Source organism: Aulonocara sp. 'chitande type north' Nkhata Bay, linkage group LG2 (genome assembly GCF_057382095.1).
Source record: "Aulonocara sp. 'chitande type north' Nkhata Bay isolate Kocher_YH1m ecotype deep benthic linkage group LG2, A_spYH_male_GT1.1, whole genome shotgun sequence".
Classification (NCBI taxonomy): domain Eukaryota; kingdom Metazoa; phylum Chordata; class Actinopteri; order Cichliformes; family Cichlidae; genus Aulonocara; species Aulonocara sp. 'chitande type north' Nkhata Bay.
This window is the reverse complement of record NC_141345.1, coordinates 28368225-28393621: the sequence shown is the minus strand read 5'-3', so window position 1 is coordinate 28393621 and position 25397 is coordinate 28368225. Positions and strand designations below refer to the sequence as shown.

The following is a 25397-nucleotide window of genomic DNA, read 5'->3' as shown; positions in this document are numbered from 1 at the left end:
TTATACGGAGAATAAATAGTCTTTTATTAACACAGAGAGCAAAACACTCACATTTAGGCAGAATGAAAGAGATAAAGACTGTAACTACCAGAGAATGGTGGCAACTGTTCCATGGGTGGGAGGTGGAGGTGGAAGTAAACATTTACAGCTTTCAGTCACTTTCAGTTCCTCAGCTCCTTCAGGAAAACTCATACTGGGATCCTAGCCTGAATCAACACTATATTCTTTGGTGATATGGTGGCAAATGAGGTTATGACATTTTCTGTTTGCGATTGAGCCTCTAGCAAGTGTCAGCAGTGTCAAGGATTCAAAAGTCACTTTGTTCTTCATCCTTAGAAACCACGTATGATTTCCAACAAGTGCAAACTCTTTAACAGCTTTCAAGTGATTGCTTGTTTTTTAAACTGGTGCAACTACGTGACCTGTTTTCAACAGTTAAATGAATATTAAGCGCATGTCACATCAGAGCACTTGGTTATATGATTTACTGTACAGGTCAACATGTGATATTTTACAGTACTCGAAAAAGAAAAGACACCAGTTCATCTTGTTTTTACTGGTCAACAACCATAAATACCAGTCAACACAGTGCTGTCAATACAATACACTGGATATTTCATAAACATTATTTTTCACAGCTCTTATTATGTTACAGATTCTATAGTTCGAAATGAAGAGGCAAGACAAAGTGAGAAGTTCCTAAACTGATGAATAAAGAACAATAAAGCAATAAAGTTTTGTTCAGTGCTCTGTTGATCTACGCGGACAAGAAAACATTAAGATTCACAGTGAAACATCTCATTTCAGTAACTACACTAAACATTTTTACAAGGATTTACATTATCAGAAGTAATGTGTGACTTCCTTATTAGCTTAAAAGGTAAACAACGGGTGTATGAACTCAGACTGAGGTGGTGCAAGTGGACAGGAGAATAATATTTAACAAAGAGGACTGTGGTGGAGTTTGTATCATTGGAGAGGTGATTTTAATGGACAGAAATGATGTTTACACTAGTTTCAGGGTAAAGACAGTTGTCTTCCACTTACTTAATGTAAAAAAAAAACGTATGCAATGCTGTCCTCTGCTTTCTCACTGCTTTTCTGTGTTCTGAGTATTTTTGTTTGTTTATTTGGTTATATTTTTTTCCTTTTAAAGAAAATCTATCAATCTATTTCTTATATCAAGACAGAAAGAATAAAAAGAATTTTTCCTGACCTTTATGATGTAGCATGATGCAGGTGCTTTTGCATTTATTTGCACCACATTTTGAAGCTCGCCTCCTATTCAGTAGATTTGGTTGGTTTGGGACCACGTACATTTATGCCCTCTCCACTGTCCTCACTCTTACACTCTCTCTCTCCCTGTTACACCTTCTTCATTCCTTCTCTCCTGTTGTAACCAGTTATGTGAAGTCTTTAGAAACAGCCTCTATGAAGTTGGGTGCAGACAACAGGATTGTGAAGGTACAAATGATTGAGAAGAGAGAAAACGCCACTAGACACAGCCGGTCCACTACTGCGGCTGCAAACTTCCACTCACTGCAGATCGCCTCAGCCTCATCCTGGTCCCGGAACCTCTGAGCTATGTACGACACCTCCTCCAAAATACGCTGGATCTCTGGTGGGGGGAGGCCCACTCCCATCCCCAGGCCTACAACACCACTGCTGACATGTGGCTCTGCCTCATCACTGGGGGAGCTGTGGGCACGTCCCCCAAGCGTTACCCCAGAGTCACTAGAAGGTGGACAGTGTGGGCTTTCTATAGGATGGTAACTGCCAAAGTAGAGACTCATGGAACCATTGGAGGTGCCTGAGGGTGGGCAGGACGTCTGTGACATCGGCACAGTAAGGCTTGGTACTGTTCCCATCTCTATGGAGCTGGTGCTGGAGTGGTGGTGGGAGGTGTGACGATATTTGTAACCCGGCCGCTTGCGCTCATCGCCAGGTTGTTTCATACGGAGAAACCAGGCACACCAATTTAACAGAACCACACGGATCTGAAAGAAGAAAGGGGAAAATCAACACATAGGCACCGTTAACATATTCATTCAAACACAAACATGATGATTATCTTTTAATATAAGCTTCAGTCACTCACCCACTTAGGCATCTTCCCGCCGTGAGGGTCATGGTGGTGAAATTGTAAGACTATAACTGTAACCACCACAGACATTCCCACAATCATCATAGTGCTGGCAAAGTACTGAGCTGTTTAGTACACACAAACACACACACACACAAAAGAAAATCAACAAGGCTTAATTGTTTTTTCCCCAGAGTTATGTATGAGATCAATCATTTTATTACTTGTGGCATGTTTTTTTTCCCACTTACTCCTCATTTTATTATTAGATGCTCATAATTACTAGCATTTAGAAACAGACAAGACTGAATAAACTAGGCTGATTTCACACTCTATCATGAAAGGAAAGCAATTCTCCTCAATCTACAACACACTATTTTGCTAAAGGGAAGAGATGCACATTTGAACTGAGGCTGGGTGAATAAAAGCAGTGCAAAACAGTGCAACAAAACAGAGAACAAAGGTAAATAAACCCAAAAACAGAGGCGAGAGAGAGAGAGACTCTTATCAGGAAGCAGTAGAGGAGGGGGTAGGATAAGTGTGTAGGTGGAGTTTCATTATTATTTGTTAGGATTTTTTTTTTTTAAAGATAAAAGAGAAGAGGTTAGGGCCTTAAAGAAAAGAAAAGAAAAGAAAAGAAAAGAAAAGGACAGAAAAGAAAAGAAAAGAAAAGAAAAGGACAGAAAAGAAAAGAAAAGAAAAGGACAGAAAAGAAAAGAAAAGAAAAGAAAAGAAAAGAAAAAAAAGAAAAGAAAAGGACAGAAAAGAAAAGAAAAGAAAAGAAAAGAAAAGAAAAGAAAAGAAAAAAAAAAGAAAAGAAAAGGACAGAAAAGAAGGTTATAGTAGAAGTGGAGCACGAAATTAGGCTGCTATTAGAAAGTGTATATCTATACGGAGGTAGAATCAATAGAAAAACACAAGATGTACAATAATTCCAGAAATACGGTAAGTGGACCCAAACCACATTGTTTTTTGAGACAGAACAAACTAAATTGCGAATTAATCAAAACACAATTAAAATGAACTAAGCCAAACAAGAAATTAGCACACCTATGTTGTGATTAACGGCTGGCGAGTAATAAAAGACTCATGCCCTGACAGCTACAGTAACTCAGATATATATATATATATATATATATATATATATATATATATATATATATATATATATATATATATATATATTTTTTTTTTTTTTAATATATTTATTTATTTATTTATTTATTTATCTAAGCCACCACCATTTTGTCCGTCTGTATCTGGAAGTCCCACAGGATCTTAGCTCGGTCATTCTCCACCACCCTTGGGGGCATCTCCCATTTTGACCTCGGGACTTCCAGGTTATACTCGGCACAGATGTTCCTGTACACTATGCCGGCCACTTGGTTATGGCGTTCCATGTATGCCTTGCCTGCTAGCATCTTGCACCCTGCTGTTATGTGCTGGATTGTCTCTGGGGCATCTTTACACAGCCTGCACCTGGGGTCTTGCCTGGTGTGATAGACCCCAGCCTCTATGGATCTTGTGCTCAGAGCTTGTTCTTGTGCTGCCATGATTAGTGCTTCTGTGCTGTCTTTCAGTCCAGCTTTGTCCAGCCACTGGTAGGATTTCTGGATATCAGCCACCTCCTCTATCTGCCGGTGGTACATACCGTGCAGGGGCCTGTCCTTCCATGACGATTCCAGATTGACGAGGTACATATATATATATATTTTTTTTTTATTTATTTATATATATATATATATATATTTGGACAGCAGGGCAAGAATTTTGCATAACTGCCATGAAAGTATGGATCCACCCTGTTCTAGGTGGTGGTGATGGTGGTGGCACACTGTGGGCTCTTTAGTACCAAGTGAACATAGAGTCCATTCCTTTTATGAACAAAATGTTCTCATCTTCTGCCTGCTTCCAGCACACAAAGCTGAAATAATCTGAAACTGGTTTCTTTAACATGACAATGTACTCCACAGCCACCAGATCTCAATCCAATAGAGCGCCTTTGAGATGAATCGGAAGTAGTACCAACAAGTTGTAACTAATAAAGTGGCAGGTGAATATAAGTTATCCTGTTATTGCTGCTGTCACTCATTTTTCAGAAGCCATAATAAAGTTTTGACAAAGAGGTATAATCAGTAAGTTGTCACAGGCTGGGTCTCCGACCCAGCACTCTGAGTTTTCTTTGTATTTTTTGATATGTTATTAGTTTTTGTGTTATTTCCTATTTTGCCTTTAGTTTAGGCAGTTATTGGTTATTGTTCCTGGGTTTTCTATGTTTTGGGGTTTGGTATTTATTCATCACGTGTTGGGTCTGTTGAGTTGTGTTGTCATGTTTAGTTTTAGTATTTCCTGTTTTATTCTGACAATGTCATGTGTTCTCTGTTAATTGTATTTAGCTTTTCTCTCCTGGTCCTGTCATTAGGTTTATGGCTGTCAGCTGTTTCCCCATATGTTTCCACTTCCCCTGATTCACCTCATGTCTGTATTTAAGCCTTTTGTTTTCTTCATGCCATTGTCGGGTCGTCTGTTTATTCTGCCCTAGTTCTAGCCTGGTTCTGTTTATTTGACCTCAGTCTTAGTTACGATTTTTTGTCTGTTATGTATTATTAGTCATGGTCTTTGCTTGTTATTTTCCACTACAGTCATAGTTTAGGTTTTGGTCTCAGTACCGTTTAGTATTTTGTTTCTTAGTGTCTTGTCAGTTTACTTTGGTTTCCTGGTTTACTCCTGCAATCATCCAAATAAAGGATCGCTTTCTGTTTAAACCTGCAACACCTCGTCCACATCTGCTTTTGGGTCCTGTTTCAAAAACACACCGGCGCACCCCGCCGTGACATAAGTATCAGGTAAAGCTAAACAAAATCATTGGTATGCTTTATCTTCTAAGGCATACCAATCTCATTTGCTCCCCCTGATTCAACATTCACGCACGCTTAAACATGTTACATGTACTCACACAAACACAGAAATATAACCCACCAATGAGGGGGACAGAGTCTGACGTTGCAGGCATGATCTCAGCTACCAGAAGCATGAAGACAGTTAGCGAAAGCAGCACAGTGATGCCTTGAGACAGAAACCAAGAGAGACACAGTGAGAGAGAACATGAGCATATACATAATGATGCAATCAGGGTCACTGGTGTATGAAATTATTCTTGTAATTACTTATGTATGTAATCAGTTATGTTCTCGTGACTACAACCATTTGTCAGATGGTGCCCTCTCTGACATGTTCAAGGTAGGTTACAGCTTCAAAACTCCCCTACTTTGTAGCTGCTGATTGCTCACAGACAGGTAGCTATTCATCAATGCTCTGCACGGACAGAATGCATTCAGTGATTTTTTTTTTAAGTGTCTTTAAATGCATGAATTCATTACAACATTCATTGTGGACAAATATGCTTGTAATGCATGTGAGGGCACCTTGAAGTTTTGATGTACTGTGCAGGGTGTTTGCATTCTTATTAGTTTGAACACTCTCCTTTATTTAAAAACTTAAAGAATGTCTAAACAATACACCCCCTTTGTTGTTTGTTTTATTTTACTCGACCAATATTCTATATCAATTCTTCTTTTTTGTTACTTATTCACATATGCACCAATACATATCTGCAGTAAGCTAACGTGTGTTCAGCATGCCCCTCTCACCCAGAGAAATCTTTTCTCCTGAGTCTGCAGGTAAAAGGAAGACCAGCAGGGCCAAGCCAGAGATCAGCACACAGGGGATGAGCAGATTTAGTCCATAATACAAAGTCCTGCGGCGCATGGTGACTGTAAACGTCACATCAGGGTAGGGCTCCTTACAGCACTCATAGTACAACTCATTACGCTTGGCCGGCACACCTGAAGGACACAAATGCAGATCTGTTTCTGTGGACTAAAGAGCAAACTTCATTTAAATGTTTGTTACCATGTAAACCCAAACACCATGTGACCATGCGACCTGCCAATGGGATTGCAAATTAGCTTAAGCTAACTCTGGTACAATGCATTGAATGCCAGCATTTATGTTAATATTTTATACAGTCCCTTCTCAAATAAAATTTTATTTCAACCTCATTATTTTCACTCTGTATTTAAATGTTTGGCAAAATAAAAAAGTAGAAAGTAGGTAGGCCATGGTTTTCCTGAATTTTAGAATTTTCTCACCTTAAGGTTCAGCTCTAGGGAAGTGATTAGCTCCACTCACATATGGCTTGGCTACACTCATGTCAAAGTGTCAAACTGTTTCTCTTGCATGCCATCTGGTTCTGTCTCACACCCATTTCAAACTAACCTAAACCCCAGAGCCCTGGAACTGGGATTTCCTTCTACTCTGTCCCAGCTTGAAAACCTCGAGAGGTCTTCCAAAACTTCTTCCATTTCCAGTCTATTCATTATAGCTCATTTTTTTGGCCTCATGTCAGTCTATTAACAGGCAGTGTGCATGTATATAATGTATAACATCTGCTTATGTCTGAGTATTTTAGCTTTTTATTTACATAAAAGAGATTCGAAATATTGATTTAAGAAAACCTGATGTAACACCTCACTCTCTGGTGACAGATTGAATTAAGCAGCCTTTCTTATTGCAAAGTTCTGCAATGTTCTGATTAAAGAAGCCCTCTTACCCACAAGATCCCACTCTCCATTTGGTATATAAGTGGATGTGTCCACATCGAGCATCTGGAGGTCCAGAAGCCAGCCGTTGTGTGTCCATGAGCCAAACTTCAAATCGCACTTCTGCACATCGAAGGGAAACCAACGCACGTCGATGTAACAGGTGCTCTTCAAGATGCCAGGGGGAATATACTGGCAGTTACCCGACGCATTCACCAGCACGTTGGTGTGAAACGTGGCATCAAACCTTTCATCCGCACTGGGAAGAAAGCAGAGGACAGTACTTTTAAAGCATTCATTCATTGCCACATGATAAAATTATCTTGTTGGGGAATGCAAGCGCTGATGGAAAAAGTAACAAGAAGGTATTTCTGTCACATCTGTTTATTTGCAGCAAACGTGGTGCCAATGTGCCTTTATTTGTGTGTTTTTATTCTTGTAGCAGTTCCTACTCTTCACAGTCGCCCTGAAGCTTTGCTGTGCTCTCAGAAATAGCAAATTGCACAATGCCTGTCTCTGTTCAAAAGAAGGGTTTACACCTGAGAGAGGGCACCAGTCTACCATGGGGCTGACACCTGATACAGTTAATATTGTTTGCATTTTGTGCCAGCATTTTCAGTCTGAAAACTGAAGCCAAGTGCCAAAAACTGCATTTCTTTTAGTGACTTTTTGAGACTAGGTCATGAGTCAATCTGTATGGACTAGATAATAAAATAACAATCTTTAGCACAGAAACGATCATGCTTAGCAACTGATCTTTATAGCTAATAATTTTACAAGGGTACATAGCTTATGTAAAACTAACCCGTTACAATTTATCAACGCTTTAAGTTGAGGCAAGGCTGCTTTAAGGGACAGGTGCATGCACAGATAGGGGGTGATGTAGCCAAGAGCTACCACCTACGTTTGGTCGGAGCATTTTAATGCAATTATCATGCCCCATTATAGCATGATAGCAGCCAAGATGCTAACACTGAAGCTTCAAAATGGGGAGATGACGTATTTCATGTATAGTCTGCAGTGACTGCAGTGGCAGCAGGGAGTTGTTGAGTGATATATCTACTGAGCCCTCAACCTGCCTGCAACTATACACCTTGATGAAAACTGTTAAACGCTAAATATGTAATTGCAAAACCAAAACAGAGTAGGTGATCCTTTTTGTGTTTTTTGTAACTCACTAACTGTTGCAATGATTAAACGCCAGTTTGAGCAAAATATGAAACACATAAAAATTATTGGATCTGTTTCACTGACAATATTCGCTGTAATGTACCAAAAACAAATAAATAATTTGACGTTACATCTGCAAGTCGAAGAGTGCTAGCACTTAGAGATAGATGCTTACAGTAAAGAAAATGCATGTGCATAACCTTGATTGTACTACAGCTCTGGTACTCCACTTGAACTCTAATTAAATATTAAAGAAAAGCTCCTCTGGTGTTGGTTAGAATGGGAAGTCCTTAATAAAGTGCCAGAGGCAAAACCTGAACTTTTAGAGAATTAACAGTATATGGCAAAAGTCATAAAGCAAACTAAATTCTGAGTGTAGCAGCTGGCTGGAAGAAAGCAATTTAGATCCTTCTTCAATACGGCATTTGGATAGAAGTGAAAAAATGAGTCAGCTTAGACCAGTGAATACAAAAAATTCAGTAAAATATATCAATTAAGGTTGAGCAGGTGACCATGCAGCAGACAGTGTTTGAGTTTGCTCCATGTCTTTCCCTGTTCACTCTTGCTGCTCTATCAAATAAAGGGGAAGAAATCTTCTTTTATGAGCTACCAAAACAACAAAATTAACAAGACAATACAAAAACACACAAAAGTCTGCAACAAAAAGAGTGAGAGAGTGAGAGTTTCTCATATTGCTTCAAATTTCAGCTTCCTGAAAGAAAGGTCTGCAAGAGTGTGAATACAAAACAGAAGTTTTGATCAGAGGACTGAACCTGAAGGAGCAGACAGTGCTGGTAAAAAGTATACAGCAATAGCCCAAAAAATAAGCCCTGCAAAAAACACTGCAGAAAAAAGGAACAGACCACTGATGCTGTGGACAATATGACTGGCAAAGGAGCAAATGCTTTATTGTACTGTAGTTTTTAAATAATAACACATTTTGATTAATAAGTGTATTTATTACATGAAAATACACATGTGCAAACTATTAGACACATTGTGTATTAATTGTTGTGAGCTATATTGTTTTAGTTCACACTCCAAACAGCTTAAAAAGCCACATATAGATCTGTACATAAATGCACAGTATACAGGCACACACAATGCAGTAAAATGCAAACAAAAAATAAAGCAATAGGCACACACACACACACACACACTTCAATCCCCAATGAGAGTGATAACATCAGCGTGTCTGAAATACCCCACAGCAGTATTGAGACTTGACAAAAAAACGTGGCCTGCATTTTAACCAAAGTTTGTAGATGGCTCCTTTTTCTTTGTACCTGCTTCTTCTCAGATTGAGTGATTGACCTTTTCTCTGGAGGGTCAAGTGTTATATTTTATGTCTCTGCTGTGTGCGTCGCTATTAGCTGTGGATCCTGCAGGTACTCAGGAAGGGATGTGTGGGGTTGGCCAAGGTGGAAACACGCAATGAATTATTCAAGCTTTGGCCTTACTTTATCTGGATGTGCAAGCTTTCTTGCAATCAGCGCTTACACACATGACGATGTCCTGAAGTGTGTGTGTGTGAGTAGATGCCAGAAGGTACACACTTGTCTAATCGCAATTTTTCAATTTTTACTTAAGACACTTGCCTACCCCTTCAGCTTGATTATAGTTTTTGTTGCATTTCTTTATCTTATACCTCCACAGTGCTTTCATCAGTGGTCACATGGAATTATTAATTTAAAGCATCATTACATGGCTCTTCCACGATGCACAAGTAACATCAAAGATCTACCAGACCTTACAGTTAAACATTTGTGAGCATATTTGAAGTTTCTGAAACCCTTAATAATGGAGTAACCAACATTTTGCCATGTAAAGATTAGAATTATTAAAACAGCATACAGTTGGACACGTGATATCCCTGGGAGAAGGAGAAGCTGTCACGCTCACATACACACATACAGGCTGGCAAAAGGGCGCTGTGGATATGTCAGAGTGCAGCAAGGGGGAAACGGAGACTGACCGACAGTGACAATGGTGGCAGTGACAGGTCTCTGCACCATGGGACATGACTCACCCGGCTTTATTCTCACTAACTCAACACCTGACTCTCAATAATAAAAAGAAGGAAGTCTTTTGGATGTGAGGCAGAAAAAAGGCCATACAGAGTGAACAAATTCTAAATGCAGCACAAGAAATGTACAAACGGTAAACATGTTTATATAAAATTATGTCAAATATAATCTTATGTATCTTAAATGATTAGTCTGAAGCTTTTTTTTAAAAAGAAATCTGAGAAAGATAAGAATAAAATAGAGATACAGAATGTGTATTTCTCCAGAGGAAACAGCTAACACCTTCCCCAAAGCTTTTCTGAAGCTTTTAGTCAAGCATAGTTGAGAATTACACAAGGTCAGTGCCTCAGACTCAGAATGACTGCATGAAGTACAGACCAATCTGTCCATGTCCATTATGTCATATTCCAGAGATACAGCCCTCTATTAAGCAGCCTCAGGGCATCATGACTTGAGGCTTTCTGTTTGACAGCCTCGAGGCTTCGTGGTTAGCAAATGGACAGAATAGAAGCAGAGTGCAAAGTGACATTAAATGGATTACTTATAAACTTAATTCAGCTTCAAATCATAAAATACAGAAGCAAACAGGACGGAAGAAGACTTGTAATGTTACACAGTGGTATCTGATAATTTCTTTGGTTTTGCATATAATATGTTGTCTGTAATGTAAGTTTAAACATGTTGTCATCATAAGCATTTTAGGAACTTGCACAGCCTCATAGGCATGAATACATATACTAATAACGCCGCACCTTATTGTTACTTATCCTGTCACCACTTCAGCGATTTGTGAAAAAATAATAGATGACAGAATTGGGTTTTTTTAGGTTTCTTATAAACCTTATTATAAACCATCGTGAATTTTGAAAACATGCTCCTGGGCAGTAAAGACATTGACTCTTTTCTTTCATTCAAAACTTCATTAATTTTAATGGATCAGAGAAACATCATTAAATCCAGCCATCTGTCTATTCATTCAACTCAGCTATCCGTCCAGGAAAAAAAAGTTCACATCCATTTATTTGATTACTTCTCTATTAATTCATATGGCCTGTCACAATGTTGTGTGCTGTATGTTTAAGTTTTCTGCCATAACTGCAATTCAGTCTTTGTCCTACCTGAATTTGACGTCTGTTATGTTCATCGTTGCAGCTTTCTGTTTCCTCTAATGAGAGAAAAGTTAACAGCTCAAATATTCGGCCCGTTATAGTTCTATTTACTTTATATCAGAGATGTCAAACATATGCTCAGCAACCAGAACAGTCCTGCCACTGGGTGGCTTTGAAAAATGTCACAATGGTATAACTATAACGACTATTATTTTATCTGCACCATCAAAGGTCTGAATCATTCTCAGTGTTTCAGCATTTATAAAGGCTTCATCCAAAACCTGGCGTACTAAAACAAAACAAGTAAAAGACAAAGCATGAAACAGAAAATAAAGTGTCTTTTTAAAACTTAGTATTTTGTGAATTAACAGAAAAGTTTTGGTTTTTTTCAGAGAAGCCATAGTAGAAGTAAAGTAGAAGTCTCAGTAGAAGAGAAATATCTTAACGGTCTCATCTGTTAATTAAAGTTTGGTTTGTGTTTTCATGAGGCCAGTTGACGAAAAGCAAGTCATTAGACCCACTGTAATTATTGAACTGGAAGATGAAATGTGCTAATTAAAGACTGAAACTATTGCAAAGATGGAGGATAAAAAACTATTTTCCCCAGGCAGGAATGCACAGATATCTTCTGGATGATAAATCCATGGCTCACTGTATAGATTACCCATGCGTAAAATATAATTGTGAAGCAGTGTGAACAAAACAGGCTGACAATAACAAAACCAATATCGGAGAAATATGAGATTTCACACTGGGAAAGAAATGAGCTGGCTTATCTAATTTTTTGTCTTTCCATTCAGTCCATTCCATATTTAGACAGAATCGGATCTCAGCACCTCTAAACATCATTATGGTAATATTAATACAATTGAAATGAATAAAAAAATTTATGGTAAGCTTTTGTCTAGTAAGTACTTCCTATTTTCATTCTTCAGCTTACAACTTGTAGGGAGGACACCTACACCAAGCATCCAACAGTGGTAACATGGAATTATTCATTTAAAGAAAACACAAAGTGCATCTTTCACAGTGTTGACATAAAAATGAGAGTGATTAAGTGCAATAAATTTTGTTCTTAGAGTTATATAAAGTTATAAATCACAGATAAATTAGCCCAAACCGGATGACGAGATCTCTGGGTAAAAATGACAAACTGTTATTTAATATGCCTCATAGCAGTTTTTTTGTTATATATATATATTTGCAGATTCATTGTATACATGTATATATCCATCCATTCGCTTCCACTTATCCTTTTCAGGGTCGCGGGGGGCGCTGGAGCCTATCCCAGCTGTCATAGGGCGAGAGGCGGGGCACACCCTGGACAGGTCGCCAGTCTGTCGCAGGGCTAACACACAGGGAGAGAACCCACGCAAACACGGGGAGAACATGCAAACTCCACACAGAAAGACCCCGGCCTGATGGTGGAATTGAACTCAGGACCTTCTTGCTGTGCGGCAACAGTGCTAACCACCGTGCCACCGTGCTGCCTTACATGTATATATGTTATGTATATATATGTTGAATATGTTTGTGATGGCATCAGCCACACATAGGTAAAACTAGTCCATTCATTCACTTTATTAGTTTGGTTTGCAGTTGCTTATTCACTAATATGATTCTTTAATCATTTTACTTAAACCTAACACTGATATTATGAGGCACACGCATAATAGCATTGTATGGTTTTTCTAAAAATATTTTCTGTTATATTAATTATGTTTCTCTTTCTTTGAGTTACCTGGTTTGGAGCGTTGGCTGTCTGCTGTCTGGGCAAAAGGTATGGCTGAGAACAAAATGCCTGCTCAGCAGGACCAAGCACGTGCTATCAGAAACAGGGGTGTTTTAGCTTTACTTAAAGTTATTCTGTGCTTAGTTAGTGTTGGTGTTTGTTTTTGTTTCCCCCCTGTTGTGTGTAAAGGGTTTGGTCAAACTTTGTGATTATAGGTCAGTTTGTGAGTTAAGTTGTGTCCACTTTGTTTATATAAGTTTCTGGAAATTACTTTTTGTAGAGTTATATTTAGTTGACCTCTTTTATGAGCCCACTAATTATATTTTTGAATTTTGTCTTTTTGAACTTTTTTTGAGGGTTAAAATAAAGAGAACCCATTTTGAAGACATTTTTCCCGTGTCCTCTATGCCTTGGCTGCTTGGTCCCTCACAGTGTTACTTTAGGTTATGAGTTATTATAACCTTATTATGGAATAAGTACTATTTAGTATGTAATTATTATATTTACCAAGACTGCATACATCAGCCCAAGTGGCACCCCTAAGAGAAGAGGTCGTGGGAATTTTTGTACAGATGTTTGTTGTGCATTTGTGTAAAAGCTCAGTGTCATGCAGTGTAACTATAGCAACCCTACCAATAATAACTGTAATAGTAGCTATATTATTAATATTTCTGAAAACTGTAAATTTAGATATTTCCTCATGAGGTGCATAAACCCTCATGCTCAACTGTGGACTGGATCTTCATATTTAGCTTCATGTTGCTGTTCATTTTTAGCGAGTTCAACAGATATTTTGATTTCTCATTAGAGTCTGTTTTGGGGTTTTTTTCAGCCATTGCTCTGAAAAAACTGTAAAAAAAATATTCAGGCCATAATATATTAGCAGTAGTGCTGTAATGGACATATGTTACTATGAATATATTTTGTAAAATACAACAGGGAGAATTTACTTTGACAAAGTATGCAAATTTATAGAAAACCCTTAACATGAAACAAAGAGGACAGAACCTTTGTTTTGCACAGACTGATACGTTTCACTATGATTTGATTAGATTTGACAAAAAAAGTCAAACAAAAAAATATGGAGACAAAACACCAAAACAAAGTGTTTGGTAAATAACATTTGTAGCACCTAAGTTTTAGGGGAGTGTGTAGCCAGTTCAGAAACAAGACAAGCGGGCAGAGAGAGGAGGGCGAGGAAACATGCTGACACTTTGACAGAGCAGATGGAGTGATTTATAAAGAGCACTCGATGAAAGATGGGAACGATAAAATATGGAGAGAAAGAGTTGATTGAATGGAATGAATTATAGTAAGACAGTGAGTTATGAAAGAGACGTGGAGGGAGACACAAATGAAATGAAATGAAAAGAGGGATGGTGAGACGGGCCGGCGGTGAAGGGGTAGGGGAGGGTAAAAGGCAGACATGGGGAAAGAGAGGGGTGAGAGTCAAGAGATTAGGTTGGGTAATCCTGGCAGGTCTAAAAGCTAAGCTTTTAAAATTTGGGTTAATACTCCTAGACCTTTGTTTTGTCCTAATGTTCCATGTGATGTGTGTGCTGGAGGTACTAAATTTATCCATCCCTTCATCTTCTCCTTTCCTTTTAGTCTCAAACTGAACATCCATCTCTCACTCAAGCATTGCAATTAGTTGTTTTGGAGGAAAACAACTGGCCTACATCTCTAATTGGACTGAGAAAGCCTTACACAGAAGCATGAAGTGGATAAGCCACCATCATCAGCTTGACCTGAATCAAAAATGCAATGAGCTTGTTGAACATCGTTTATGAAAACAATGATTTTGACCTTAGCTCTTGTGCGGCTCCTAAATTCATTAAAAACTATTATTTTTTAACATTTTAATATTTTTTTAATATAGTGAAAATCAGTTTTAATGACATCAGCTGCTTTTTATCAGCTTTCGTTCATTGTCAGTGACTTGACTGCCACAGAGTTTTTAAAATAACCCGTCTCCTCCTGTTTTGTATTAATGTGTTTGTGCTGCATTTTGATTGAATATTTATCACTTTGGCTCAAACTAATCTGCACGGTTTTGTGGAGATTAAAGGTGGAATTTAATTTAAAAAATGGCGGCATATCTAAAGAATTATATACACGTTTAATTCGCTCCTGTCAAAAATACATAGTGCAAGGAAAGATGGCTCTGAGAGGTGAGTTTATTTGTAGCAAAGGACAGACAGTGTTAAACTGCTCCACAAGAAAAGTAGAAAAACATTTTTTTAAGAAAGATCAAGGTCATAACCTTCTAAAGTAAGGCTGCAATGAGTGGACAAAGTCAGAACTGACCTGTTGTAAAGAAGGATGTCAGGCGTCCAGACCTGGTCTGAAGGAAATCGCAGGTTTTGGACACCGGGATAGTTTTCTGGATTCCAGGTCAGGTAGATGTCTGTCCAGTACTGAGACAGAAACATACATATTTATAGACTCATTCATTCAGTTATAGATTATGTGGCATTTTTATAAAATGGCATAATTTACCCTCATGCACTGCTAAACCTGTAACCTGTCACAATGTAAGAAATTGAATAGCAAAAATGTAAATGGAGCAGACAAGCTACATTAAAAGTCTGTATCTTAAAATAGAAAAAGGATGGGACAGTAAACTAGTGATAATTCTTCTCTTAGCTTTTTGAAAGCTGCTCTATTTCTTTAAATACACCTGGACTTTGGACTTGGGTGTCGACTGTGTCATATAAACAGTATATGCGGGAAAGGCAACAGGACAATGACACAGAGACACTGAATCTGGCTGCTTGAGCCTTTTGTGTTAACAACCTATGTGTTGTGTACCATTAGAAACCTAAACATCAGGTTGCTCCAATGTTTTTTCCATAGACCGAGAATCTGGTGCTTGGGTCCAGGCAGGCTTTCATAGGTGAGCAGGTTAAAAAAGCCAAATTGTTAGGTGTAACTGAAAAACACCTATAATGCTGATAATAGAGTTGCCGAAATGAGTAAGACTATTCCAACTTTTAGAGCATGCACTGTTATTTTCAGAGACAACAATTAAGCAAGTATTACAGCACATTAAGTTGATGGTCATGTGCCCCACTCAGACTTTAACTCACCAGCTGCAGCCAGGCATTCGTTATCAGCACTTGGTTCTTCTCGTCCTAAAAACAGAAGTAGAAGAAAGACAAAAAGAGAGTGAGATTTTCTTTTATATAAGAGCAAAGAACCAAAGCAATTCATATTTAATAAACTGGAAAATGCCTTTGTGATCAGCAAGTCATTGCAGCTGTTTTGCATTTCCAAAGAACCAACCACGCTATGTGAAACCTTCTAGAAGTGATTTTTTGCAATAAAGTGTAGCTCAGTTAAAGAGCTTCATGGTGGCAAAGGACTATTTAAAACTTTTCCAAGCTTTTTTATATAACACTGTCTGTTAAACAGGGGTGATGTAATGTAAAATATCATGCTAGCTCTTGTAAAATACTGCATGTCATGCTGAAATCAAAGAATGACGAACATTATAAAATAATGAACTTCGGAAATGTTTTTAAAGTGTACATATAGCATTTCTGGAAATGATGTTGCTCATATTCTAGCTGCAGGGTGGAAATTAGCATTTCTGCAAGCATCACTATTCCTGCTCCCTGTGCTCCCTTACTTTAAAGAAAAGGGGATATATATTAAATGAAATCCAAGCAGAATTCCTGCATCTTTTTAGCTTTTTGTCCTCTTTTTGAATTTGTCAAATAAAAGGTAAATAACTTTGTCTATAAACAATTTAATGAAACAATCAAAATAAAACGGAATATCCTGAAAAGCTGAATTTGCATATCTATTTGATGTCAGACAAAATTCTTGCAGCACAGTAAACAGGGCCATAATGTATAGAATGGCAATATTTATTTATTTAATTTATGGTCTATCATTATTATTATTGCAGCAAAAATCAAGCTTTGAGGGTTTCTACTGTATGTTACAGTAATAGTGTTGTATACATTTCCTAGTAATATCTTGGTGTTTCTATCAATACGTGTTCATTTGCATTTTCACGTCATATAAAAATCAGACCAAAGCTTCAGTGAACACAATACACCAGTTGCTGTTTGAAGCACCAGCTAAGATGTTGGAGAACAGGAGCAATGCAGGTCTCGGTGGCATGAACTTGTCCAGAAGCCAAGATGAGAAATCACAAAGTTCCTTAAGACCATCGTCAAAACCCTGCTGTCAAGACTGCTCCCTTGGTTGTTGATTACAGATGAAGTCCACGTCACTCAAGTTAAAAAAAAAAACTAGAGGATGGTCAGATTCATTATTGAAAAAGCATCAGAGACTGCCAAGAGCTTTAAGCAGCTTCTACTTATACAACAAAAATGCCCTGGAACAGCCTCTCTCAGGAATTACTTTTTAGGAAACTGATAACTTTTGAAGCAGCAGACAGACATTATGTCCATATGAAGCAGCTCAGCGGCCAAAAACTGCACTTCAGTTTGCTGACTTTGTTTGGAAGGTGTATGATGGAATAAATGGGCCTGGGCCATGCTCAAAGACACACTTTCAACAAAATCTGAGTATCTATTAACGAAGGATACCACTGAACTAAGAGCAGAAGATGGTGACACGTGTCAAAGTATCTCAGTAACAACATGGATAGTAGAAATCAGACTGTTAGAGACAGGAGGAATAAACAGGATTAGCCTTTTTCTGAAAGTTGTCTGGAACAGTCAAAAATCTTTGTCAAAAAAGAAACATATTGAGGTGCAGAAAAGTTAATTGACATTCAGTCTAAAAAAATTTAATTCCAAACACATCTTTTGTACACTCTTAACTGAAGACCCTTTATGAAGGAGAGCCAATCTGATCTGACAAATAAATGACTTGTAAGTATCTGAGTCCTCAGTTTTTACATAAAAGCTTTTCAGTGATTTAAGAAGCATCACCACATATAAAGAGAAACAAAAATTAGTGGAAAAACAGACTGAAAGATGATTTTAGAAGGACTGAAAGTTTGTTTGTTTTAGACTACAGCCCTACTACAGTAAACTAGTGTAAAATTCTGAATCTGTCTGAATGTCTTCCTCAGTCTGTTAGAAACTGTAGATCATCAGAAAAACATGTGGTTCCTTAATTATCAAATAGATTAAACAAGAACAACTGGAAACGCTTTATTTCCAGTTGTTTCCAGTTTCAAAAGGAAGACGTCCTTTTGAAAGTGCACGCTCTCACACACACAAACTGTTGCATCTGTCATTTCTGACAAATGACAGCAGACACATGGCAGTTAAATCTCAGAACCAGTGCATGTAACATGCTAACACTTCCCTAAACTGTCTCCTCTCTGTGGATGAGACTGACTGATAAATGTACACACAGCCTCTGTCGGGTCTGTTACGTTTTTAATTCTTTCTGATGGTTAATGAGGCTTCATGTGACAACCTGCTGCTACTCTGAGAAGATCATTTACTATTTAAAAAGTCATTAAAGTTAGTAGAAACCTGATTTTGGGGTCACAGGCCTGAGAAAAGAGGAATAAAATATAATGTTCATAAACTGCAACTGTTTAAAGTGTATTAAGCTCCCCTGTATCGAATATTATCAACCACTGAATTACTTTTACCATTTTTATTACTCTTATATAGACACATCAACAGTGGTCACTCCACTGTGTATTGGGCAGAGTTCTAGTTTAAAATTAAACTATACAGTAAGATTTGGGTTTGGTTAGATTTACGCACCAGAACAACTTGGTCGAAGGTAAGACAAACCACAAGTTGAGTTTAAACACAACCATTAACAAGGAAAACAGTCTTACCACAAAGTTTAGGAGGGCACCTTTTGGCCAAATGGGATGCATTACAGCTGGTAACAGCCATTCAGTGTGCTAATAAATAAGAATTGTATGAGCAATCTCACACAAACTCACAATCAGGAAAGGAGATTCTAAACAATCTCTTAAATATACTCCAGACAACATGGGAAACTGTGGTAGAGAAAATCACAGGGCTTTTGAGGCACGGTAAAAAACTACAATTGAGCTGCAAGAAGGAGCTGCAAAAATTTTAAAAATAAAATGTAATCTTCTTTTGGCTCCTCCCTTGCAACAAGTGGTCACCACAGTGGGCCTCACTCTAATCAGTGACCTTTCACTTGCCAAGCAAATAAGTAAACTACTACACAATAGAGCCACCTTAAAATGAAAATAAATAGAATAAAACAGAGCTTTTAAAATTGTTTCATTAACCCAAATGTAGTGTTTGATTCATCAATCACTTCATGGATACCCACATTACAGCTTCAAACAGACACAACAAGAACACATTTGCATATATACTTGCCTGTATTGTGTAATATTTAATGTCACCTGCAAAATTAGCGCAAACCTTAAAGCCACAACTCTTACACGGAAAAGTCTCCATGAATGTAACACTCAGCTAAATACAAAAATGTCAACGTTAAAGTAACTAAAATCCACTTCAGGTTTTCATACAATTACACCTGGAAAACTTCATATTTTTCCACACATTCTTTATTTTAAAATGACCAAACTAGATACCATGCCACACACACACATCCAGTTTTCTCACCACATCTATGATCTGCAGAAGTGTGAGGCCCAGCTCCACCAGGATGGGAGCTGAGTCATTGACCACAGGTCTCTCTAATCGATTGTAGTTAGCCAGCAGCTCCTTGTACAGTCTTCTCTGGTACTCGCCCTGCAAGGACCCTGGAGGACAAATGCAACAGGAAAAGGGGTTTGTGTGGAATACATATTAAACCCAAAGTGCCGTCTGCTGCATTTACAACATATACGCATGGAGGCTCTGTGAGAATGAAAGCAAGTATGGAGGTCTATGAGTTTTTTACACCTAAGCTCCACTAGTTTGCATAAATGCTCCACTCCTTACATGCCCTCCACTCACTATAAATAGTTTCTGAAGGTCAGCATGTGATTGATAGGGTGTGTTTTGCATTTTAAGCCATAAATCTAGTGGTAGAATAACAATGTTATGGAGAAAGACGTTTTTTGTTTTTTTTGGCTTGGACTATCCAATTTCTTGGAACATATTCTGTGGTGCATTTGGGCTGAATTCCTAATCCAAAAAGTATCTTTAAAGGTCTTGAGAACCTTTTACCCTTCATTTGCTGGCACCACTGCCTTACTGCCTCATTCTAGAGGCTTTTGATTTCTATAGTTTATCATGTGAGCTTATTGAAAATGTATAAGAAGAAGGTGTGTATGTTGAGCCATGAGTTTTGATGAATAATGAACAAATAAACAAGTGCTGACATCTGCAGATACATCTGCTGACTGTAACACAAAGAGAGGGTGGAGGGACTGTGAGTTTGGGGATCTCTAGGATTAAGGTGATTAGGTTGATGTGTTTGTTGGCCCAGCTTTTGTCACCATTATTGATTCAAATGCCCCATACATGTTTAGCACAAGAACAACCTAACTTTTCACATCAGGACACTTTGTTAACCTTGAAGTCACTGTTCTGACTAGCTGCAGGATGATACTGTATTTGGCCTTAAAATGTAAAAAAAATTAAAAATCAGATTTTCTGCCTTTATTATCAAACAGCTGGAATTAGAGTATCAAAAATGACTTAAAATGACATCATATGCATGTCCAATAACTTGATTCAATATAGCATTAATTCTCTACAAACGTGAGCATCTGAGGGTTGGTGTAGATGAATTTCTTAATGATATTGGATTCCAGCTACAATGAAAAACATAAGCTGAAGTTGTGAATTAACAGTCGAAGTGATAATATACACCCACTAGTTCCTTCATTAGTTACATCTTGCTGTGAAGTTGGACCCCCTGTTGCTTTCAGAATTGCATTAATTATTTGTGGCATAGATTCAACAAGTTGCTGGAGTCTTTCATCCACATTGACGCAATAACATCGCAGAGCTGTGGCAGATTTACTGGCTATTGGATTCAAATTTGGTGGCTACAGAGACTATTTGAGTACAGCAAACTAATTTTTATGAAAGCAGATTGAGATTTTCTGAGTTTTATCATTTTATCATTTTATTAAAGATAAATTCTTTCATCTTTAATAAAATGATCAGTGTGGCTGCTCTACCAGGTGTAACAATGAAGTTTAAAATCCAGGCATCCATAAAAACAGAATTTATTCAATTTCACTGAGTTAGAAGTTAGCAGAAAGTTAGCTCGCCTAGTTTCCCACCTAAACATGATATACCATGTTCTTACTGAGGAATTTCTGAAAAAATTAAAACATATAGCTCTGCTATCACTTCTGGCATAAATGAAGACAGGAAACTAAACAGCAGTGACGTTTGAAGGGTTACTGATGTTGGGCTAGCTGGTATATGATGATGTGCTACATGGTGACCGGCGACCTGTCCAGGGTGTACACTGCCTCTCACCCTAAGACAGCTGGGATAGGCTCCAGCACCCCTTGCAACCCTGAAAAGGATAAGCAGAAGCAAATGGATGGATGGATGGATGGATGGATGGATGGATGGATGGATGGATGGGTGGATGGAATACTAAATCCCATACATTTTTTATCTTTGTTATTTTTTGATAGTTTGTTTAAAGGATTTCATAGGACCAATATGTTTTGGGAATCACAACACTCTCAAAACATGGTCAACAGCACACAGGTCATTAAATCCACACATTGTTTTCTAGATACCAAATTGCTACTCTTCCCATGCATATAGATACTCTAATGCAAACAGTAAAAGGACTCCCTCATATTAACATCAGAGGGCAGTCAACAGTGAATTGCTGGATGGAGTAATCCAGTGAAACAGAACAAATACATCAGAGAAGGCATGTAGTATGAATGGGAAAAAGGAGAAGGGATTACTGACACAGCCCTGCAAAGCTGTGAAGATGATAGAAGCATGCCTTTGGCTTAGCATGCTGCTGATTGGCCCATTAGGACTATAATGAGAAGAATTATAGGAGGACGGAGCCTTAGGTCAAAGGCAAGAAGCTGCTCAGCACAGCAGATGCCCTCTGACTGCTCCTAAGACTCCTCACACTCTCAGACTTTATGCACCCATCCACCTGAGGCCCAGTACCTTCTGCTCAAGTGGGATTGATAAATAAATATTTTTCCCACATAAACATTTAAACTCATTAATAGCCACACACATGCATGCTGAACCATTATTCACCATCTGTACCATTTGTTTTTCTTTCTTTTTAAAAACGTGTTGGAATGGACTACGAGTATGTTAAAAGTTGATTTCTTCTGCAAGGTCAAAAAGACATTTTAAAGAAATCACAGCACAACAAAGTTATAAATATGTCGATATACCCTCAATAAAATTTGCATGCACACATTCACAATGACTCAAACACAGCCTCGTCTGCAGCTGTTATCCGGCCAATCTCCCTCCTGTGTCACTTTTATGTGTTATTACTGTGAAATGTGAACAGAGGGCCAAACAAACATAACTAAACCAATCAAAAAGATTTGAAACCTCAGTCTCTGTTGCAGCTTGTATCATAAAACCAAGTTTATAAGGAATTAAATAATCAAGTCAAATAAACCACTGCAAACTTTAATTCACATACAACCGTGTGCAGTGTACATTAGGGAGGAAGGGGTAGATTCATACCTTTTGTTTTCTTTTTTCTTTTTCTTTTTAATCATCTCACTAATGAAGATTATATGAGTAGATGCAATGAAGGAATAATTTCCACCAACACAGCGAGAGGCGTCCTCAAAACAAAACAAAGATTACGCATCCAGCAGAGGGAATGAAAGAAGGAAGTAAAGGGAGCAGTGGGAGCTATTTTTCTTAATCACCTTCACTATTTATCTCAATGTTTTCCAAATCTGCTCTATTGTTTAAATAAGTATAATAGAAAACTGTCTATAAAGATAATCCTCAAAGAAATAAAAAAAAAATTCTTTCCTTTTTTAGTCAAATATGTTTTCTTAATTTTTTTTGTTTGGATTTGGCTTAGATTGAATTAGATTATTGTTAATGTTGCTTTCTTTTTGAAATAAGAAAGTGAGAGTGACACACTTTTAATTAGGAACTTGTATGGGTGTGGCTCATTAACACAGATGCTAATTATTTTCTAGACTCGGATTATGATGGATTTGGTTTCTCACTCAAGTCTTACCAAGGTCAGTACACTATAGGTCAATATATTAAAGAGAGAAAAAAAATATAGAAAATATATGACATATATTTATTGTATTAATTTGTGATTTCCATGTGGTAATATGTTTCTGAGGGGGAAATATGAAAGATTACCGTGCATCAGTGTTAGAAGGTATCGTAAAGGAAAAGCATTCATTTTATACTCAGAATATGTGTAGACCTTGCTGGTCAAACAAGAGAGGTCAATCAAATATTTTCAGAACTAAGAATATTATATAAATAGTTTGAGAGGTTTGACCTTTGAGGTTATATCTCAGTCACCTTTACACAAAGTTCATTTCAATTCCAAATGACTCCATTTACACCACTAAACTAAACCAAGGAAAAAGATAAATATATATATATATACTTTTAACACATATATGTTATTCTACGAGTCTTCTTAGCAATTTGCACAGTTGGGAAAAAATGTGAAAACTGTTTTAATGGTGATCCATGATAGGTCAACTGATGTAGACCCTCAGTTGGAGCACTTTCTTGGCACTTTATTCACCCATTTGGGCAAATGTGTTCCTGTTGCAGGGAGATAAGAGTGTTCTACATGGGTTAATGTGTGTGTGAATGGGTGGTTGACTGGTTGTGTAAAGCGCTTTGGGGTCCTTAGGGACTAGTAAAGCTCTATACAAATACAGGCCATTTACCATTTACCAGTTAATGTCTTTAATTAAAGAAATAAATTGTAATACTGCAAAATACTACCAAATACTATTACTGAATGGGGTCCTACTTTAATAATGAAGTTCTATTGCCTGTACACTGTACAAATATATGCAAATACATACAGATTTTTACAGAGTCCTGACAAAACAACATTTGGGTTCATAGTATTTACTTCCTTACTCTCTTTCTGAAAATGTATATATAAAAGAGCATCACTGTGTGTGTATAGCATTCACATATCTATCTTGCATACAGCTGATTTAGAATCACCAATTAACCTAGTGGGATAACCCACACAGTAACAGGGAGAACATACAAGCGCCACGTAAAAACGATCTCACAGCCATCTTGCTGTGACATGTCTGCGCTAACCACCATTGCACCAGCAGAAGACCAGCAGGCGGTTTGTGGTTGTTGGGAAGAGAAAATCCTTGTTCTACTCCAGTTCAGGAGTATGTTACTTAAGGCCCCCAAAAATCTCTGCTGGGTTTTTTTAGGGGGGACTTAAGGGTTGAATGCTGGTGTTATTAATAGAAGAGCCACAAACTTTCCCTAACTACAGTACATGAATAACTTGCCAGTTAAAAAATAACATGTTTATTAATGCATTTACTTTTGACCATGGGGGTATTTGTTGAAACTAAGCTGCATCATTAACATATTTCATTTTAACGTATTGTGTCTTTTATACTATGCATGTTATCCCTGCTAAACTCAGGCTAATGTTATACAACAACTGCCTTCAATGCTCAGTCCCTCTAACCCCATATAGATCACTACAGGAAATGATCAGCCTATGAAAAGGTCACAAAATTATTGATTATTAGCTCAACTTTACAACAGAGAATCTGTTCATTATTTATATGTACATTTAAAAAGTGAAGGTCAGACCATTTGTAGATATTAGCAGAGAAGGTCAAGAGACAATTGTCTCAGTCTCAGGAACCAAACTTTGAGTCTATACTGCCACTGGAACAAGTAGTGACTATCTCTGCCTCCTTCAGAAAGCTCACAAACACTGGTAGGCCACACACTGTTGCAGAAAAATGCACTTAATTGTGGATTACTGTGGATGAAAGCACTTTTTTCAGGGTTCTGTTTGAGTTAAATTTATTGTTTATGTGAGAGAAAATTCAGGAATTGTCAGAAGGACGTCTACTTTACTTCAAACAAAATACTTAAGCAGCCAAGTTTTGAACAAAGAAACATTTTCTTCAAGTTTAACCAAATTCTCTTTTCGACAGACTTCTGCTGTTAATACTTCTCAATTAAACATAAAACTTCATTTTATTTGGTGAGCTAACTGCAGCTAGTATGAAGAAAGGGGACCCTACCACATCAGAAGAACCTGGACCTTTCCCAGAGAGCAACCACAGAAGTGAGTGAGAACAAGAAAGAAAGTGGGAGAAAAGCTGTGTTGTCATGCTCAGCCCCACTGAGCCCGCTGCAGCCCATTGTAGTTCTATATTTTGCCTTTCTCCCTCCCAGTTAATGACGTTCGGTTTCATCCCATGGCTCTGATGACCTGTTTACCCTGTGTCAGTATCTTTATCACCGGTGAAACACTGAGGCATCCAGCAGGAGATTGCTGCTGACTCACTGTATACAAACAACAACAATAAAAGAATATGCAACTGTAAATTTAAAAAGAGGCTAAATTTCATTTTTAAAAAACAGCTACCTCTGAGTCAAGAACAAACACAATGGCAATGTGTTGTTGATGTCAATACAAGTCTCATCCTCATTTCCACATTAGACACAGATTCCACAGAAACAGGTGATTTGTTTTTAACTCAGTACACTCACAGGCTCACAATGATGTGTCCACGTTACAATTCATAATGATTTGGCACTCTGAGCTTACCCCGAGGTGTCTGCA

At 37.8% G+C, this 25397-nt stretch overlaps 1 protein-coding gene across 1 annotated transcript in view; it reads right to left on the bottom strand.

Moving 5' to 3' along the window:
• LOC147338110 (neuronal acetylcholine receptor subunit alpha-7-like) overlaps nucleotides 1–25397 on the bottom strand; it is a 37424-nt gene continuing 12027 nt past the window's right edge. The window contains exons 2-9 of the mRNA XM_086257969.1: nucleotides 19277–19416; nucleotides 15812–15856; nucleotides 15030–15139; nucleotides 6696–6943; nucleotides 5734–5928; nucleotides 5063–5149; nucleotides 2099–2208; nucleotides 1–1997 (exon numbers count right to left, since the gene is read on the bottom strand). Coding sequence (XP_086114095.1) covers nucleotides 1404–1997; nucleotides 2099–2208; nucleotides 5063–5149; nucleotides 5734–5928; nucleotides 6696–6943; nucleotides 15030–15139; nucleotides 15812–15856; nucleotides 19277–19416 — 1529 coding nt within the window. The 3' untranslated portion in view covers nucleotides 1–1403. The remainder of the gene's footprint in view (nucleotides 1998–2098; nucleotides 2209–5062; nucleotides 5150–5733; nucleotides 5929–6695; nucleotides 6944–15029; nucleotides 15140–15811; nucleotides 15857–19276; nucleotides 19417–25397) is intronic.